The following is a 20043-nucleotide window of genomic DNA, read 5'->3' as shown; positions in this document are numbered from 1 at the left end:
CTCAGGAGAAAGTCCATACCCGAGTCCCTCAATCATACTTTTCAGCTGAGAGTATAGTGCATATGTGACACTGACTACAAGTCACAAATTGCAATTATTGCAGGGCAGACTCAGCCTTTCATCCGTCAAAGTGGGTAACATATGTAACGCTGGGGTAATAACACTTCGGTTTAAAGATGTGAGTATATAAACGGCCGGTGTGACCACAGGTTGCAGCTGTCCCCTCACAGCTTCACTAGGCCTCTGCTTCTATATAGGCCACATGCAGCCCCCCCTCACACACACACACACACGCACACTGGGAGCTCACCCGCCTTAGCGCCCCTGACACCTTTTAATAAAGTGAAGGTAGAATGTGGCTTCCCGTGATGCTCTGCGGCTCCGGGATGATTTCTTTGCAGGCGCTCAATGTAGGGCGAGGTGCAAGGACTCACTGAACGCCTCAAGTTTGTTTCCAAATGGAATCGCTAGCACGTGAGCTTTCGGCACATTGGAGGCGGGAAGCCGCTCAGTTTGATATAGTTTTATTCGAGAGTGACTTCAGATTAAGTTAAAACGCCGTGACATGAAGGCCAGCCCAACCCCTCAACAACAAACAAAACAAGCATTTACAATGCAATAGGTCTCGTATTTGTGAGAGTTTAGGCTATTGGCATTGTAAGTGACAATGCCTATTGTTTATCTGTTTTGCTAATTAAAACATAAATAAAAGGCATTGTCATTTACAATACCAATAGCCCAAACTCTTGTAAAAGCAAGACCTATTCAAAGAACAGCTGTCACTGTCCTGAGCTGCTTGGAAAGTTAAAGCGCGCATGGCGCTCTGCAGGCGGGCAACTAGAGCCAAATTTAGGGGGGGGCTGAAAAAGATTTCGGGGGGGGGGAGGGGGGCTAAGTCTTCCAGCCATAGGCAGAGTGGCTGTAAGAAGGGGTGAAAACACAACAAAAGCCTCATTAACGAGTAAATGGTCTTTTAAAGACCTGTGAAGTACTCGGGTCCGGCTGCAATTAGAAGGACGCCAGCCCGCGAGGCTGTCTCAGCCGGGCTGACACACATGACGGGGGGGGGGGGGGGGGGGCTGAAGCCCGGTGAGCCAAATGGGTATTGACGTAAATAACAATGCCATTTCTTTAAATGTTTTAAAAACAAAAACATAAACAAAAATAATGTCATGAGCAATGCCAATAGCTCTAACTTTACCAATGCCGAGACCATTGCATTGTAAATGCTTGTTTTAAACAGGAAATGGCAGCAAGGCATAGCTTTTCAACATAGGTCTGCGGCACTCCCTGGGGAGCTCGTCATGTTATCCAGCTCTGTCTATAAATCTGTAGGAACTAAAGAAAAGAATGCGAATGACCACTGGCAATGTTCAATCTTGGCACAAGCAGGCACACAAAGCGCAAAGAACTGTGTGAATGAACTCAGTCAGTCACTCGAAAATTACCTGCTCGAGTACGACCCAGTAAACAAATGGTAATAAGCAGGTGCTGTGCAGACGTCATGGCTGGTGTCCTCCAGTCTGAGTCTCCCCCTCAGGGTTCCCTCGTCGAGCTGACTTTGGCACAAATCCGGTGAATAGCGGTGCCCAGGCAGACGACCCGTCCTGCGCCAGCGACAAACTCAAAACATTAAACGACTGACTGCCCGGTCTTCCCCCAGGCGCCCCTGTCGGAGACGTGTGATCCCTGCGAGTTGTTATCTATTGGCAAACATGCAAATCAGAATTTCGGGAAAAATGAAGTATGTCGGGAAAACTACGCACAGCAACGTCCTCGCGCCCACGTCCAAGGTAAACGAACCTGCGTTGTGCAAAAAGCTGAAGGGTATGGATTGGCGGAGATCGGGGAGGGGCACGTTCCAATGAATTGCCGTAACCCTGTGCGCTAATGAGATGAAGATAATTCATGAAGATTCAAAGAAACTGCAACCAGCAGATTACCCACAGTCCCCAACTACAGTGAGTGCATGAACCACTTTAGCTCTCTTACCAGTATTATAGGAGGCTCGCTATATTCAGAAGCAGTACAAACACGCATTTGCAATGCAATCGGTCTCGCCTTTGGGACCTCAGAAGTATTTAGCATGCAGGACATTATCGCACATTACGGCAACGTAGCTTCGCTCACATGTATTTTTGACATCCCCAAGTGACGGTAATCATGGGAAAACCCAACGACTTCTGGTGATTATTATACATATGTATTGAATCACAGAAGCTCAAGTAAAAGCAGTAAAGTAATAATAATGGCATCAGCCACTAAACTGGAATGCACCTTGGAATAATCCCAGGCCTGCAATAAGGGAGGTGGGAAAAGATTACTGGGTAAGATGTCTCAGCAAGTTACAAATACAGAAGTAGAGAATAGGCTTTTAATAAGCGCCGCAAATGAAACATTCAATAGTTTTTGCTTCTTAACCTCATAAGAATAAGAGTCCTAGTCAACAGTGCTAGTAAGAACGATTCAAGCACTTCATCACTTAATATACAAAACAAAAGGAGACGGTGGACTAATATTCCTGCACCTCACGCTAGTTTTAGGTATAAACAAGTATCGCGCAGCAAGCCCGGGCATCAACCGTCCAGTGATGCCTCTGTAATCCAGATCATTTATAGAGCAAGCAGTGAGCTTGCGCAGAATGACAGAGTCCAAAAGGTGATAGTAAGTTTTCCGTAAATTTGTATTTACAATTCTTTTGTGATGTAAAGACATAGGCTTTTCCGTATTGGCAAGAACGAAAATGCCGTCAGCATTCTGAAAACTACGCGAACAAACATTTTAAGCATTGATAGCCTCCTAACTGGGATTCTCTATAGAAGAAAAGAAGAAGCCTACTTTCACTTTCTCTGTGGAATCATATATACAAGCCACCTAGATGGAATCATGATATTCTCCTAGAAAGCGTGACCCTCTTTCTCTCTTCAAAGAAAAAAGAAAAAAGTAAAAAAGAATAACCAAACGTCCAATAGATCAGGACATATAATTCCCTCTATAGGCCAACTAAACAGAGGAGCTAAAATCAGAAAGTACCCGTCTGCATGATGCAAGCGGAAATACGGATCAGTTTCTTTTGAACAAGAGAGCATCCTACGTTATATTACGCATAGAACCCCTGTTTATCGCCGCACAGACGATAAAGAAATTTCTAAAAACTTGTTGGTCCTGAAGAAGGAGACATGACATTTGTTTGTAGTCTCCGAAACGTGCGTAGACCAGTGAACACATATTTGGGAGATCAACAGAAGAACTACATGCCAATGTTTTGATCAAAACGCTTTGTGATTTTTCAAGACTTCTACTAATTTATGGACTATAACTCAAGCAGGATCTCACACCAGATGTGGTTCTCATTTTTTATTTTAAAAAAACTTCTTTGTGGTATGATTGATGGTATGCAAGAGTGATAGGTGAGAATGATAGTGTGATGGTCTTTTTTCTTTTGGGGGTTCTTTTCAATGTTGCCCTAAATTGTTTCTTCAAACTCAAGAGTTGGGAAAAACAAAAACAAAAAATTCTTCTGTCTCTCAACTTCATGAATTGTTGTAATCCAACTTAATGTGGAAACATTTTTATGGAATCACTTAAACTATATACAAATTACATGTGAAAAGAAATTATATGAATGTTTCGTTATATAAAAAATAAAATAATAAAAAGATGAAAAAGTAAACTGTTTCTGAAATATAATGTTGTTCTGGGGAATTCTGAATGTATAAGTGATTACTATTGAAAATTAAGAAAGGTCGGATAAGAGGTTTTTTTCTTTATATGCTTTCTCTCCACTCCTCTTGGACCTAAAAGCAACTAGGGGAATCCTTCTTTACACATAAAGACATTAGGTTTCAGCCAACGCGTTTCGTTCTCTCATGGAGAACTTCATCTGGGCTCATAAGGGCAATCACCCTTACGAAAACGAAGCAAGACAATAAGTGTAGGGTATAGTATAAAAATCCGATCTGTAAAGAGGCCTAATCAAGGCAGGCGTCTCTAAGTCAGGCACAAGTCCATATTGTAGAGAGCCACCCGGACTCTCTAAAACAATATTGCGCTACCACACGCATCCATACACCCCTCGGGGCGGGCTCGTCCCGAGGGGATAAATAAACGTGGGCAAGACCGCACGTGGTTTTTCCAGCCCAGAGCTCACGTCTATTGTATCTGCGTCCTTTAATTGGTTCTTTGACCGTTAACTGCGACCTAGGCCTGCCGCGCTACACTGGCGATGAGGCCGGTCGCGCCTCGCGTGCACATCGGAAGGCCCGGCTAGCGTTTGGAGCGTGCGGAGCCCACCCGCGCTGCTGACAGTCCCGCTGCTCACCTGATACAGCCTGACGATCGCGGAGCCCACCCGCGTGCTGCCTGCTGTGACGACTGCTGTCAGCGCCGTGACCTGTGAGAGGGGTGAGTGGCTGGCCCGGCACCCCATCTGTGGTCTGCTCTGTTGCTGCCCCCTGCTCTGGGGCCCACCTGAGTGCTTCGCCTCGTGCTGACTCCTGATTGACTCGGCCGTCCTCTGGGAGGGGGCCTCGGCAGGGCTGTCCTTCTCCTGCCTGCCTGGACTGACAACTCACACCGTGTGGTGCAGCATCTGGGACCCACAGAGGGGAAAACAGGTCCAAGGAAGGGAGAGGGGATTTGAAACAAACAAGCATTGGCAAAGCCACGATGCCAAGTGGGGAAGAGACCACCCTGGGCAAACAAGCATTGGTAAACCCACAGTAACAACCAGAAAAGTCGCACGATGACCACGGTACCTGCTACAGGTGCAGGTGCACCGCAAGCTGGCGAGTCCAATCTAGGAGCTGGCAACAACCCACCACCACCACCGGTGGTCACCCACACCGCGGTTGCACCCCTACCACTGTTTAGCGAGACCTCGGATCCGGCTACCGCAGCCCCAAGATGGAAAGCGTGGATAGGGCGATCGTGAAACCAATGGGACAGTAAAGCGGTCACTACTCATCTATTATGGAAGGGCGGAAATCTACGTCCTATTCGACACGCTTCCCAACACAGGGAACGATGATGACTATGACGCAGCGGTTGCTGCGCTGAATAGACACTTTGATCCACAGCTAAACCCTGATTTTGAAAAATTTAAGTTCCGGAGGGCGTGGCAAACCGATACGGAATCCGTTGATATGTTCTACGCGCGGCTGCGCCGGCTGGCCAGCACGTGCCCATTCACGGACCAAAGAGTGGAGATAAGGGATCAGATCATCTTAGGCTGTCGCTCCAAGCTCCTACGGAAGCTGATCCTCCGGCAGCCAGGGATCTCGCTGGATGAAATCCTATTACTAGCATGCTCTCATGAGTTGTCCGACGCCCAGGCGGAAGAAATGGAAGCGGCCCTCCACGCATCCGTGGCCACGGGACTGGGGTTCAAGAGCGCACCCATCAAGGAAGAAAAGGTGGAAGTGATTCAAAGGCGGCCTGCTGCACCTCGCCAAACGCCCAAACCCGCACCAGGAGGGTCGTGTGGATACTGCGGTGACAACCACCCGGCCCCAGCAGTTTGCGGGGCGAAAGGGAAGGCGTGCTCCCTCTGCGGAAGAATGAATCACTATGCCAGAGTGTGCCGGGCTTGGCGATTCAGACAGCCGCCGTCGAGACCCAGGTTCGGGCCACAGCAAGTGCGCCAGGTCTCGCATGAAGACCCGCTGCCAAGCCTGGAACACCAGCCACAGTCGCGGCCCCCGATATATGAAGATGAAGACGACGAGGTGTTCATGGTATCGTATGTCAGCAGAACCGGCTCCCGGCGAAGGCCGCCGCCCATGTGTTCCATCTCATGAGGAGACACGGAGATACAAGCCCTCATTGACACTGGGGCGTCGGTCAATGTGATGGACTCTGATCGATACGACCGCCTGTCACCGAGACCCCCCTTGACGCCATCCAAGGCGCGAATATACATGTACGGAGGAACGGACCCTCTTCCCCTTCGTGGTGTCATCAGCGCTACCATTGCCAGCGGAGGATACTCGACTCAGACGCAGTTCCATGTCACGGAAGGCAAGAAAGGGACCTTGCTCAGTTGTCACACAGCGGAGGACCTCGGTCTGGTGTTCTTTGCGAACCAGGTTCATGACTCCCATGCCGAGGACATACTCAAGGAGTTCCCAACACTCTTCACCGGCCTGGGAAAACTCAAGGGCAAGAGATTCAAACTGCACATAGACCCGTCAATAAGGCCGGTAGCCCTCAGACATCGGAGGGCGCCGTTCAACTTACGCCCTCAAGTGGAAGAGGAGCTGCGGAAGCTCGAAGAGCTGGACGTCATTGAAAAAGTTTCCGGCCCCACCCCCTTGGTGTCCCCGCTGGTCGTGGCACCCAAGCCCAAGCAACCGGGGGCCATCAGACTCTGTGTTGACATGCGGCTGCCCAACACAGCGGTGAAGAGGGAGCGGCACATCACCCCCACGATGGACGACATTGTGGCGGACCTCAACGGGCCGAAATGGTTCTTGAAGCTGGACCTGAATGCCGGCTACCACCAGCTGGAGCTAGACCCGGGTAGCCGGTACATCACCACTTTTTCGACCCACGTCGGCCTCAGGAGATACAAAAGGCTGAATTTCGGTGTCTCGTCAGCTGCAGAGGTATTCCAAAATGCAATCCGTGAGACCCTGTCCGGACTGCTCAACCTTAGCGATGATATCTTGGTCTTCTCCAACACCCTGGAGGAGCATCACTCCCACCTCAGGGCCAAACTCAAGAGACTGGCAAAATGCGGGCTGACGCTACACAAAGCCAAGTGATCCTTCTATCAGGACAGCATGGACTTCTTTGGGTACACATTTACTCGCGAAGGACTACTGGTAGACCCGAAGAAGGCTGAAGCCATCCGAGCCGCACCCACACCTTGCAGTCCCACTGAAGTAAGAAGCTTTCTTGGAATTGCCACCTACTGCGGGCGGTTCATCCCCAATCTAGCCGCCATATCTGAGCCATTACGTGCCCTCACGCGCCACGATCACCAGTGGGAGTGGTCACCTGCGGCCAACAAGGCGTTCCAAGATATTAAAGAGGGGCTCCTCGACAAGACGATCATGGCGTACTTTCACCCCCGGAGGAGAACAGAGCTGGTTGTGGATGCCAGCCCGGTGAGCCTCGGTGCCGTCCTCTTGCAGGAACATGGTCACGAAGTGTGGAAGCCCGTTGCATATGCCAGCAAGGCACTCACAGACACCGAGACGAGGTATGCTCAAATCGAAAGAGAAGCGCTGGCCATCAAATGGGCATGCCAGTACTTCCATCTGTATCTGTGCGGACAGGATTTCACCGTCGTAACGGACCACAAGCCCCTGCTCACGCTGTTCACCGGACTGTCGAGGTTGGCACCGCCGAGGATCGAACGATGGGCTGTACAGCCTCAGGCATACCAGTTCAAAGTGGTCTATCGGCCTGGGGATCACAATTCCGCGGATTATCTGTCCCGGCATCCGGAATCAACCACACCATCCGCCTCACCGGAAGACACGTGCAGCACTGAAGCCTTTGTCAGCATGGTTACGCAGGGGACATGTCCTAAAGCCATGACGCTAGAGGAAATCGGTCAAGCCACTCATGAAGACCCCACCCTCACTCGCGTCCACAGGGCACTAGACAGCAACGGATGGGCCCGCTTTCTGGACGGGGCTCGTGCACTGCGACCAGAGGTCAGCCATGCTCACCAACAACTGTGGCAGGTCCGGAGTGAACTCAGCGTGGGGGAAGAAGGAGTCATTCTGAGGGGACGTCTCATTGTGGTCCCTGAAAGCCTCCAGAAAAGAATCCTTGCGCTGGCGCATGTAGGTCACCAGGGGATGGTCAAGACTAAGGCCCGGCTCCGTGACAAGGTCTGGTTCCCGGCGATGGACTCAAAAGTAGACGAAATGGTTCGACAATGCCATGCCTGCACTATCACCGGAGGGGACCCGGCCCCAGCGCCAGTGATTACCGAAGAAGCGAGTGAGACGCCGTGGACACACCTCAGCATTGACTTCGGGAGTTTCCCGGACGGGAGGCACATGCTGGTCGTGGTCGATTCCTTCTCGAAGTTCCCTGTAGTTGAAGTAATAGCATCCACTGCGTTCCCTCATGTCAAAAAGGTTCTGGACAGGGTGTTTGCAACGATGGGGCTGCCTGAAGAAGTCAAGTCGGACAATGGGCCCCCTTTCCAGGGGCGGGAGTTCCAGGAATAGCTTGCAAATCTGGCGATCCGACACCGGAAAATCACCCCCCTCTGGCCCCAAGCAAACAGGGAGGTGGAACGACTGATGAGAACACTCAAGCGAGCGCTGCGGATTGCTGTGGATAATGAGGAAGACCTGGAAGCAGCTCTAGAGCAGTTTGTTGGAGTGTATCGCCAGACCCCACACAGCACCACCAAATGTGCTCCGGCTCACATCCTGTTCAAGCGAGCCCCGCGGGACATTATCCCGTCCGATCCAGGGTGGGGCCCTGCTGAGAGAGACGGGGCGGCCATTCAGGCAGGGAGAGAAGCAACGAATCGGAAAGCTAGTGAGTTCCGCAGAGCCCAAGACCCATGGGTTCGAGTTGGGGACCGAGTGGTCATCAAGGATCGGCACCCTGGATGGAAGTTCCGAACTCCCTATGAGCCGGATGTGTGGACGGTGACAGAGGTTCAAGGGACCGTGATTACGGCAAGACGAGGCCACCAGGTTGTCACAAGGAATGTGTCAAGTTTCAAGGTGGTTCTGGATACGGGCATGGATGGTGAGGAGTCCCAGCCGCAAGGCCCTTCTCAGGAGGGTGGTGCCCCAGCGTCTCCCGGCGGAGGGATGTCGCCTCCGGTGGGCGGCCAGCAGGCATCTCTAGGTGAAGAGGACTGCCAAAGACCAACCGATCTGGATCCAGTCGCAGGTACATCACAGACTACCCCGCCGGGCAGTTCCCCGGACTCCTACACCAGAGGTCAGCGGTATGGCCTCCACCCTAACCCGGCACCAAGTCAGAGACTGAAAGACTATGGTGCACATGCATCAAGCAAACCAAAAGCGATTCCTTAATAGCGAGAAATAAGGAATCGTTATTAAGGAATCGCTTTTGGGCATGCATCAACAGATTCGGTAATTATTAGCGATTCCTTAAAAATCGCTATTTTTACCGAATATACAATAGCGGGGCATGCAAACTCCGGATAGCTAATAGCGAGTTCGGTAATTCCGAATTAGCAAATAGCGAATTCGGTATTAGCGAAATCGCAAATGACCGCGTCGCACCGGGAACGTGCAGATGACATCACCAACCAGGAAATACAGCAGCCCCACCCTCATTGCATCGACAGAGGAGCAAACAGGAGCACTGACTGCAGACTGCCTGTGCAGACTGAAGCCACACAGACTGTTCCATCTGCTAAAATACACCATCCATGGAGAAGGAAGCCCCATCCAGCGCTGAGGCTGCGCGCAAGCGCAAGCGCAAGTTCTCCGACAGGGAGCTGGAGCCCCTAATTGAGGGAGTCTCGAGCAAGCACGATCGCCTCTTCGGCAAGCTGTCCCTCAAGGTGCCTGAGGCGGAGAAGCACCGCATATGGCTGCGCATCCGCGAGAGGGTGAATGCAGTAGGTGTGACGCCCCGCAGCATCGACGACCTAAAAAAAAGGTGGTACGACCTGCGGAAGCGTGCGAAGGAGAGGATAGCAGAGAGGCTCCGGGACGCAAGCAGAACGGGAGGCGGCCCTTCCACGGTCCAGGCTAACACTGCCCTGGAGGAGCTGGTGGAAGGAACAATTGAGCGGGAAGCCGTCGTGGGAGTGACCCAGATGGACACGTCCGGCGCAGCCACAAGTGCCCAAGGTAAGATGCATGCCTGTTGCCATACCCAGCATAGCGTAAATCCCATTCCAGGCCCCCAGCAGGATCTGAGTGTGCATGCAGCTTTGCAACACACAGCTTTACTCCTAACACTAGTGCATCATGGGAGTTGTAGTCTACTCAGGCAAGTGTGCATGTAAAGGGGTAAATGCAATAACCATTCACCAGATCAGTGGAAGCTGGGTATAGACAGTATATTTAGTGGATCACAGAGGGACATGTATGTGTACAACACTACGTAGGTCTAACTATCCCACTAACCATGCACTGTTTCACACACAGATGCATCACCTGGGGATTCAGATGACAGCGGCCAGCTGGTAATCTCCGAAACACCGGTTGATTCAGACCTTGAGACAGCGCAGGATGCTCTCACATCACCTACACCTGCCACCCCACCAGCACCAGCAACACCAGCACCACCAGCACCAGCCACACCAGCTGCTGCCACGACAGCCACCAAAGCGCCGCGGCGCAGGTCCCAGGTTGCGCCCTTGTCGGTGATGGAAACACCCACCACACAAACGGGACACGGTCAGCGCGCCATCACACCACCTGATGCACCACCTGTCCGCACCAGGCTAACACAGCGGCGCAGGTCTCGCCAACGTTCGGTCTCCTCAGGCAACCTGGATCTCCAACACACTCCTGGCATTGAGGAGAGGATGATGTCTGTACAGCGCGTGCAGAGCCGCCACATGGCAACCATCAGCACCAACATCGTGCACCTTGTTCGTGAAATGCGAGCCATGACTGCCGCAGTAACGGCCATGGGCACGGCGGTCAGGGACATGAGCACTGTGGTGGCAGAGGGCAATGCTCACCTCAGGGAAGATATACAGGAGCTCACCAGTGCCATGAGGGAGGGCCATGAGTGCCAGAAGAGGAGGCACCGACAGCAATTGTTGCGTTCCGCTGCCGCTACTAAGGCTATCACGCGCCACAGCAACAGTACCGCAGTGTTGGCACGCCGCACTGTGTCCTTGCAGGTCGACCTTGGGCACTTCTGCGGGGATGTGGCAAAGGCACTGGGGCAGTTGACCACTGCTGTGGAACACTTCCAGAGCAGCACATGCAGTGCTGCAGCTTTGGGGGGGGATGACGCTAGTGAGGCTGCCTCCAGTGTCAGCAGCGTGTCACTGGCAGAGGCCAGCACCAGGCGCCGCAGTTCGCGGGCATCCACGGGGACAGGCCGTGGTGAGGCAATGGAGACACCTGAGCGGAGGCTTGGGGTACGTGGCAAGCGCCACTAGACAGTTGAACATGCATACAGGACCATGGTGGGGCAACCATGGACATCCACTTACTGAGTATGCACAGGCGTGAGTTTAAGGCACATTTGATTTTAATTTATGCAATTGGAGCATGATTTACATAGCTAGTTTTGTTGCACAAACCTCAGTGCTACTGTGCATTAAACAGTTGCACCCCAAACAAACTTGTAATGTTTCATTCTCACATGTTTCAAAAATGATTTTGCATGATGTATGTCCGCCTCCTATGGCCCTCTGCTGTGTTAGGGACGTGTGCCTGTCGTTGTTGGGCGGGTGGTTGGTCATCCCGGTGGTCGTCATTCCTGTCCACCTCTATGGGTATCCCCCTTCTGGTCGCAATGTTGTGCAGCATTGCACATACAGCAATTATCCGGCAGCATGTTTCAGGTTTGTATAGCAAGGCGCCGCCAATCTTATGTAGGATTCTGAAGCGACTCTTCAGATTCCCAAATGTCCTCTCTATGACATTCCTAGTGCTGATGTGTGCAGCGATGTTCCTGTGGGGTGGCTGGATTGATGTATGGGGTGAGTATGTATTCACGCAGGGCGTAAGCACTGTCACCTAGAAGATAGAAGCATAGACTTAGCATTGGTGATGTACATACATGTGTGGTGTTGGTGTAGGGAAGCGTAATTTTTACGTACCTAGCAGGAGTCCCTCTCCAAATTCTCCGTTGATTAGTCGCCTGTGCATTCCACTGTGGCGGAAGATGTAGGAGTCGTGTGTGCTCCCCGGGAATTGTGCCACTAGGTCCGTTATGATGTTATTGGCATCGCACACAACCTGCACGTTGATTGAGTGGTATGACTTGCGGTTCCGGAATATGTACTCATTTGCTGCGGGTGGACATATGGGGATATGCGTACAGTCGATGCATCCAATTACACGTGGGAATTGTGCCACCTGGTAGAATGCCTGTTTGGTGCGGTCCAACTGCTGTGGGGTTGTGGGGAAGCTGATGTGGGTGTGCAGCATTGTCAGCATGGCATCTAGGAATTTCTTGAAGAAGCGTGACAGTGCGCTTTGCGATACGCCTCCGGCCACCGCAATTACCCCCTGGAAACTCCCTGAGGCCAGTAGGTGCAGGCTGCATAGGACCTGAACGTGCGCAGGGATTGCATTGGTCCGGTGTGTCTGGTGCTGCAGTAATGGTTCCAGGTCTGCAATCAGGCGCATGATCATTGCACGATTGAGGCGATACTTCTCGTACACCTCGTCCTCATTCTGCCCGAGCAAGGTTATGCGCAGTCTGAAAACTCGCTCCTGGACCCTTCTCCTGCGCTGTCCTGCTGCATTGATACGCATCCTCCTTGCAAGCACGTAGAGAGCAGCCATTTTGTGGGAGCCAACAGGGTCTCCTGGGCCACATTTAAGGGTTTTGTGATTGCCTCAATCATTTGCACATGTTGTATTTTTTTTTTTGGATTCGCTTTTTTTTTTTTTAACTTTACCTCCAGGATTTGATTCCCCTTATTTAGCTCTGGCAAAATAGCGATTTTTGGGATTTTCGTTATTAGCGACTGTTGTTGCATTGGGGTGCGAATCGTTATTTGCTATTGGCACTTTCCGGGAGCTAATAGTGATTTCGGTATCTGCTAATTTTGTATTTAGCGATTCGGTAATTTTGCATTTTGGTTATTAGCGATTCGGTATTTTGGCGGATTTATTTTTTGCGATTCGTTATTTGCTCACGTTTTGGGTTCATGCATTTGAAGTAGGTATTTTGTGATCGCTAACGGGTGATTTTTGCGATTCGGTATTTTACCGACTGGATTTTGGCTTGATGCATGAGGCTGTATGTATATACTTCCCCGTGACGGGGTGAACTTGGGGTCTCTGAACTAAAAGAAAGGAGGGATGTAGAGAGCCACCCGGACTCTCTAAAACAATGTTGCGCTACCACACGCATCCATACACCCCTCGGGGCGGGCTCGTCCCGAGGGGATAAATAAAGGTGGGCAAGACCGCACGTGGTTTTCCAGCCCGGAGCTCACGACTATTGTATCTGCGTCCTTTAATTGGTTCTTTGACCATTAACTACGACCTAGGCCTGCCGCGCTACACATATGTGCACAAGATTAGAATTATAAAATCGCGCTCCAATTCAGCGTGCAATAGAAACTGTGTGGCCCCAAAATTAGCGGTAGGTGTTGGTCTCTATATCTGTGTAATGGTATAGCAAACAAAAATCAATTGATCCCCCAGGCAATAACTCTGGTATCCGAAGGGGCAATCCCCACGGCCAAATGCGGCCTATTTCTCAAAGATCCAGCTTTCCGAGGGCCGAGCTTTTCATCACTTAAAACAAGATGGAAGCAACCAAAAAGGGTTAAACCAAAAGACTGGACATGCACATGCAGTCAACAGTAAAACTAAAATAAACTTTTTTAGAACGCTACATTAAGCGCGTATGTGCTATAGGAAATTAAATAAATAGATTTTAAAAGCTAGGAGACAGGTTTACCAACATGTAACAAAAAACTTTTGTTTTACAGTAATTATGAACAATGTGTGCACATTACAATTATGTTGATTTTGATATGGGCATTGAGGGGAAATTCATAGGAATAAGCGAGCAGTAAGATAGCTCAGCGAGTTACACAAATATAAAAGTATGCAATAAAGTTGAAATTAGTTGGCCGATTTCGTAATGTAATGCTTTTTGCTACTTAACATTACAAGAATCAAAGTGCAACACAGAAATGCTAATAACAAATATGCAAAAATACCAGTAATTTCACATAGCAGTGAGAAGTAAGACTAACGAGCTGGTAGGGATGGGGCACAGACCGCAACGACACTTCACAAAGCGGTTGAAAAAAGTTTGGAATTCTATGCCCCGGGGAGACAAAAAGGAACCCGGAACGCAAGCAACTACCTGAAGGAGTTGTCACCAGCACCTACATCAAGGAGTTAAGTGGGTTACTTCCCGACAAGGTATTTATCAAAAGCACAATAATAAAAAAAAACGTATGGAAGTATTACAAAAAACATGTATTTAAGTTTTGTCTGACGATCTGATTGTGTGAAGGTCAGTAACATTGCAACTTCTCAAAATAGCTAAGTACATCGACCTTTGTAAAACTTAAATGCGCATATAGCTTGCCCGCAGAAACACTTTTGTGGGAGATTTCGCCAGCAAACATCATTGGGGCATACTTTTCATGCAAAAATATATGTTTTCAGTGTCAGTCTAGAAAAACATGCTTCTTGTGGTGTTTTCACGTTCTGTGTTTTTTAACCGCTCACCCTAGACCAGTGGTTCCCAAACTTTTTCGACCCACGGTTCCCCTGACCCGTTGGCTATTGACTGTGGCTCCCCACTTTTACTTCTGTTGGAGGGTGGGGGGGATGTAAGCCCGGCCTCGGGAGTACTTGCATTTTTCTCCCTGAAAATAATTGGGATGAAGCTGATAAAGGTATTATAATCATATGCACTGGGTGTTTCGTATTACTAAGGCGGTGTCTCTAATAAAACATTACTAGTGACATTTCTTTGCCCATGCCTTTTTTAGAGTGCCCTCTCAATTTTTTTTATCCCACTAACAGTGCTAGATAGCTCCCCTATGCATGAAGGCCCCATTGCCAAAGTATTTCTGCGCTTGAAGAATATTTGTACGCACTTCTACCCATGTCATACGTGCCAACACACCTGTCCCAGCAGGGTGAATCACGATTTGTTAAACCACATACAGCTTTTTCTTGCTTCCAAATGGTTGCATTATACTAGTCTAACAAAATTAATCAGGGATCTTCTGCTTACTTTGGGAAGTGTTGGAATGTGGGGATCCATTGAAATATGGAGGTCATCTCCCTCGACATGCCATCAATTAAGCACTACGTTTACATCTTTAGACATGTCACTTACAAATCATTTACATCATGTGTTTAAGTCTAATTAATTTACCTGAAGCCAACAGACCCTTCAACATTAAATGCATTAAAGTGCCTGGTGCGCGGCTCCCCTGGCTAGGTTTGACGGCTCCCCAGGGAGCCACGGCACACAGTTTGGGAACCACTGCCCTAGACTGAACTTGACTAGCACGAGTCAAGGAACAGAGGGAGACTCGTCCCAGACCTTAAATTGTCTTTGCGATTATAAGAATGCCAAAACAGCTACCATCCACCACAATTCTGACCCTGCATGCAGAAAGAACGCGAAGAAGGTCAGTTCGGCTATGCGATGAGGATAGATCGAATGAAAGTAGATGGATGGCTGAGTTGAAGGATGGGTCACTCCTGGGCTGATTGATGGATGAATGCATGGATAGGGTAGATTAATCAAAGAATGTATGAATGCGTTGATGGACGAGTTGTTGGATTAATAATGTATATGAAAATGTGAAAATGGATCAGTAAATGCATGGGTGGATGAGTAGGTAAGTGGATGGATGCATGGGATGAGTAAGATTGTAGTTGGTTGCGTTGGTGAACGTATAGGCGTTTTATGGCAGTTTCTGAGCCTGTTTATAGTCTGGGGTCCCGGTTTTTACTGTTCATTTCTCTGTTCAAATATAGCAGCTTCACATGCACGTGTGTGCACGTGTGTGCACATGTGTACACGTGTGTACGTGCAAGCGCATAAGGGCTGGTATGTCAGGGAACAAGAGTGATATTGGGGATTATAGGGAACTACAGTGGGTGAAGACAGGGCTTGAAAAAATGGGGGGGTTTTCAAAGCGTGGCTGACGAAATTAAGGGAGTGGCTTAAACGACTTAAGCTAAATATCTGTGATTGGCATAGTGTGTCATCCAACTGGTGTTTTGCTGCTTCTGTCATTGCATCCAGGTATATAAGACAACAAGAAACATAACAACTACACAAGCCAGGACTATTGGCTTTCTAAATGGTTGTTGGATGCATAAGAAACAACTATGGCTTTGTTGTATATAATATTGAAAATGGTTTAGTTTTTACGGGCGAAGTTGTGGCATAAGTCTAGAGTTGCTGACTATAGAGCTAGCGGGAAGCAGGTTCGAGTCTCCGCATTGGTTCACCCTTATGTGATTCTGGGCAAGCTCCTGATATCCATGCCTACCAAAAATAACATGAAGGTTGTCTTTGTATAATATAACTGGTGCCCATGTAAAGTGCTCTAATACCTTCAGGTCTAGTTTGTGCAATAAAGAATTGCAAAACCGTGAACTGTTGCTGAGTTAGGATTTTTTTCTCCACCCCAGGGTGAGGGCAAAAACGGAGAGCCCGATAGGGACCCATCTTAGCACCTGCTTTTTAGGTAGAGCATAGCAGCAGCGTGCATGCGCTTCTCGCTATGGGAGACTGCTGTAGTAGAGTTTGGAAGAGAAGCTGAGCCCACTCTCCTCCCATATTTTTCATTGGCTTGTGTCATTGTCTTTTGTAAATGCTGTATTCAGATTCGATAATAGGCCTGTTAGTCCCTCCTTAGTACAGCCTTGTCCTAATTTGTAACCTTTATCATAATCAAGCAGGGGGAGAAAGAAGGATTCGTGATCCATTTGTGATCCATATCAAACTCAAAATATCAAATGGGGAATGGATCACTTGACCTGAGTAACCAGGGTTTGCGATTTTCGTATAGTATACCGATAAAAAACCCTCTTTCACGTATGCAAGTCGGAAAAGCTGTATATCTTGTTTCTCCGCTCTGCTATTAGTTACGTGACAGCATCATCATAGGGTTAGTTTTGTGCTTCCTCCATCAGGAGATTGAACCACTGGTTATTGCATTAGTGATCAAGAGATAGGTGATGGTGTTTAAGTGAAGTGAAGAGAAGTGATATTAAAATCTCGTACAGCCAGATATATATTTTAATCAACCTGGATTCGAGATATTTAAAATGTCTTGTTGTGCACTGGAAGACTAATTATGGTCTAGTGCACTTAGGGTGTCCATAAAAAGGTCGACATGTTTCAGCTCTTCCAGTTGCCCTTGTGGGTCAGGTGGGCTTTCTTCAGGACTTAGAAAGTGAAAAGGAGGGAGGCCGTATCCTGTTAGGGTCTACTGGGGATGGGGTATATTGACCCGATTATCATATGTTCAATTAGAACCTGTGTTGATAAAAAAGGGAAAGAGAAAAAGAACATTAAGTACTTCTCTTCTGGTGTGCTGTCTCTCTTTGGAAGACAAAATAGAGATAAAAAGCATGTAGCAACTAAAAAATTGCAATTCTTTAGACAATCATGTGTCTCATGATATGGCAAACTATCCCTCAATTTTCAAGATAAGATTTGAGTCTCAAAGCAATGGTCAAAATTCACATGTTTAGTCCATTTTGTCATATAGATACTAAAAAGGTAGTTATGGTATTGCAACTATATAATATTGCTAATTAATGATAATCATCATTGAAATAGTTTAGGGAAAACCAAGAACAGCGTGTACTCATTTATCATGGTAATTCAGTTTGTAAATGTCCAGGACTTGTATTCGTCATTCACCTAAGACGGCCTCAATTGTAATTGTTATGCCATACAGATTGGTAGTATGTCAGTAAAGTAACTTTTGTCTGTCTTGCATTTTGAAATGATGGTATATTTAAGGAATACCAGCATGTCGTGTGGGCCGGGAACTGCAGCTGTGTGTAAATTTCTAATGCTCAGTCTTATAGTTAGACGTATAGAACGCCCGATGAAGCCCGCACATCGGGATTCAAGGTATGACCAAACTCACGCGGCCAAAATCGATAAAACGTGTAACTTGAAACACATGGCGCGCGCTATATGGGCTAACCAAAGTAACTATTTTCATTTACTGCGCACCATCAAATAAGACTCAAACGCCGGACACATAACCAGCCGTAGGCAGCCATTATTGTCGAGTTTGCGGTTTAAGCCAATAGCTACACGCGAGTTACGTAATTAATCATATCTTAATGCCTGTTTGTCTTTCCGCATATTTTACAACAATTGCAATATACGGTACAAAATCAATGCCGGTGCCACCCCTGTTGATACATTCAAATATAGATATATTTGTTTAGTGCACACATTAGCATACACGATAAACAGGTAAATGCTTATACAGAAAATCTATATTTTTATACCTGCGTAATGATCGCATAGTGTTTACAGCTCATAGCGTAACATCAACGCTAGTACCGCCACTCTATAGATGTGTCTACAAACAATTTCAAGATCGTAACAGACAAAAGTTACTTTACGGACATACTACCAATCTGTACGGCATGACAATTACAATTGTGGCCGTCTTAGGTGAATGACGAATACAAGTCCTGGACATTTACAAACTGAATTACCATGATAAATGAGTACACGCTGTTCTTGGTTTTCCCTAAACTATTTCAATGATGATTATCATTAATTAGCAATATTATATAGTTGCAATAGCATAACTACCTTTTTAGTATCAATATGAAAAAATGGACTAAACATGTGAATTTTGACCATTGCTTTGAGACTCAAATCTTATCTTGAAAAATGAGGGATATTTTGCCATATCATGATAAACACGATTGTCTAAAGAATTGCCATTTTTTAGTTGGTACATGCTTTTTATCTCTATTTTTTCTTCCAAAGAGAGACAGCACATCAGAAGAGAAGTACTTAATGTTCTTCTTCTCTTCCCCTTTTTTATCAAGAAAGGTTCTAATTGAACATATGATAATCGGGTCAATATACCCCATCCCCAGGAGACCCTAACAGGATACGGCCTCCCTCCTTTTCACTTTCTAGGTCCTGAAGAAAGCCCACCTGACCCACGAGGGCAACTGGAAGAGCTGAAACATGTCGACCTTTTTATGGACATCCTAAGTGCACTAGACCATAATTAGTCTTCCAGTGCACAATAAGACATTTTAAATATCTCAAATCCAGGTTGATTAAAATATATATCTGGCTGTACGAGATTTTAATATCACTTCTCTTCACTTCACTTAAACACCATCACCTATCTCTTGATCACTACTGCAATAACCAGTGGTTCAACCTCCTGGTGGAGGAAGCACAAAACTAACCCTATGATGATGCTGTCACGTAACTAATAACAGAGCGGAGAATCAAGATATACCGCTTTCCGACTTGCGTACGTGAATGAGGGTGTTTTATCGGTATACTATACGAAAATCGCAAACCCTGGTTACTCAGGTCAAGCGATCCATTCCCCATTTGATATTCTAATTTGTAACCTCCCATGGCTACTGGCCCCTTTACTTCAGTTGGTACACAGGATCTGTTATTTAGTCTGTAAGCACTATTTTACTTCATTGAGTTTCTCTTACTGCAGGCTGGACATGCGCTGCTTCTGAAAACCGCTTGTGTTTTTCTTAGCAGCAAGGCAGCACCGTAACACGGGCGCCTGCTTTCAATCTCTGTTACCCCGCATTATCTCGTGTCTGTTTCAACCCCACTCTCAAGTAAAATGGATTTATAAATGATTAGTGAATTAAGTCATGTGAATTCCAGGTAGCACATAATCCTGTGCTAATGAGCTGAAGCTGACAACAGCACATCTGTGTTACATGTCATCCGCACTAAGCCACCTGAAAGGTTTTATTAACACCACCACCACCATCAATACCACCACCTCAACCACCACCAATACCATCACCACTACCACCAATACCACCACCGCCAATACCACCACCAATACAGACAATGCCACCACCACCAATACCGCCAATACCACCACCACTATCACCATCAATACCACCACCAATACCGCCACCACCAATTCCACCATCAATACCACAACTACCACCAATCCAATACCACCACTGCCAATACCGCCACCAGTACTACCAATACCACCACCACCAACACTACCATCACCAATACCATCACCACCACCAATACCACCACCACCAATACCACTACCACAACCCCTAATACCAACATCACCAATACCAATACCAATATCGATACCAATACCACCACCAGTATCACCAATACCACCACCACCAATACCACCACCACCACCAATACCACCACTACCACCAATACCAA

The 20043-nt window shown here is 47.8% G+C and overlaps 1 protein-coding gene across 3 annotated transcripts in view; it reads right to left on the bottom strand.

Moving 5' to 3' along the window:
* The window catches only part of LOC146858995 (complement factor B-like), an 824021-nt gene extending 822365 nt beyond the window's left edge, over positions 1-1656 (bottom strand). For all 3 annotated transcript variants that reach the window (XM_085649642.1, XM_085649643.1, XM_085649644.1), the window contains exon 1: positions 1449-1656. In XM_085649642.1, the coding sequence (XP_085505768.1) occupies positions 1449-1506 (58 nt within the window). In that variant the 5' untranslated portion in view covers positions 1507-1656. The remainder of the gene's footprint in view (positions 1-1448) is intronic.
* Positions 1657-20043: the final 18387 nt, after the last annotated feature.

Source organism: Triturus cristatus, chromosome 3_2 (genome assembly GCF_964204655.1).
Source record: "Triturus cristatus chromosome 3_2, aTriCri1.1, whole genome shotgun sequence".
Taxonomy (NCBI): Eukaryota; Metazoa; Chordata; class Amphibia; order Caudata; family Salamandridae; genus Triturus; species Triturus cristatus.
This window is presented reverse-complemented; position numbering and strand designations above follow the sequence as displayed.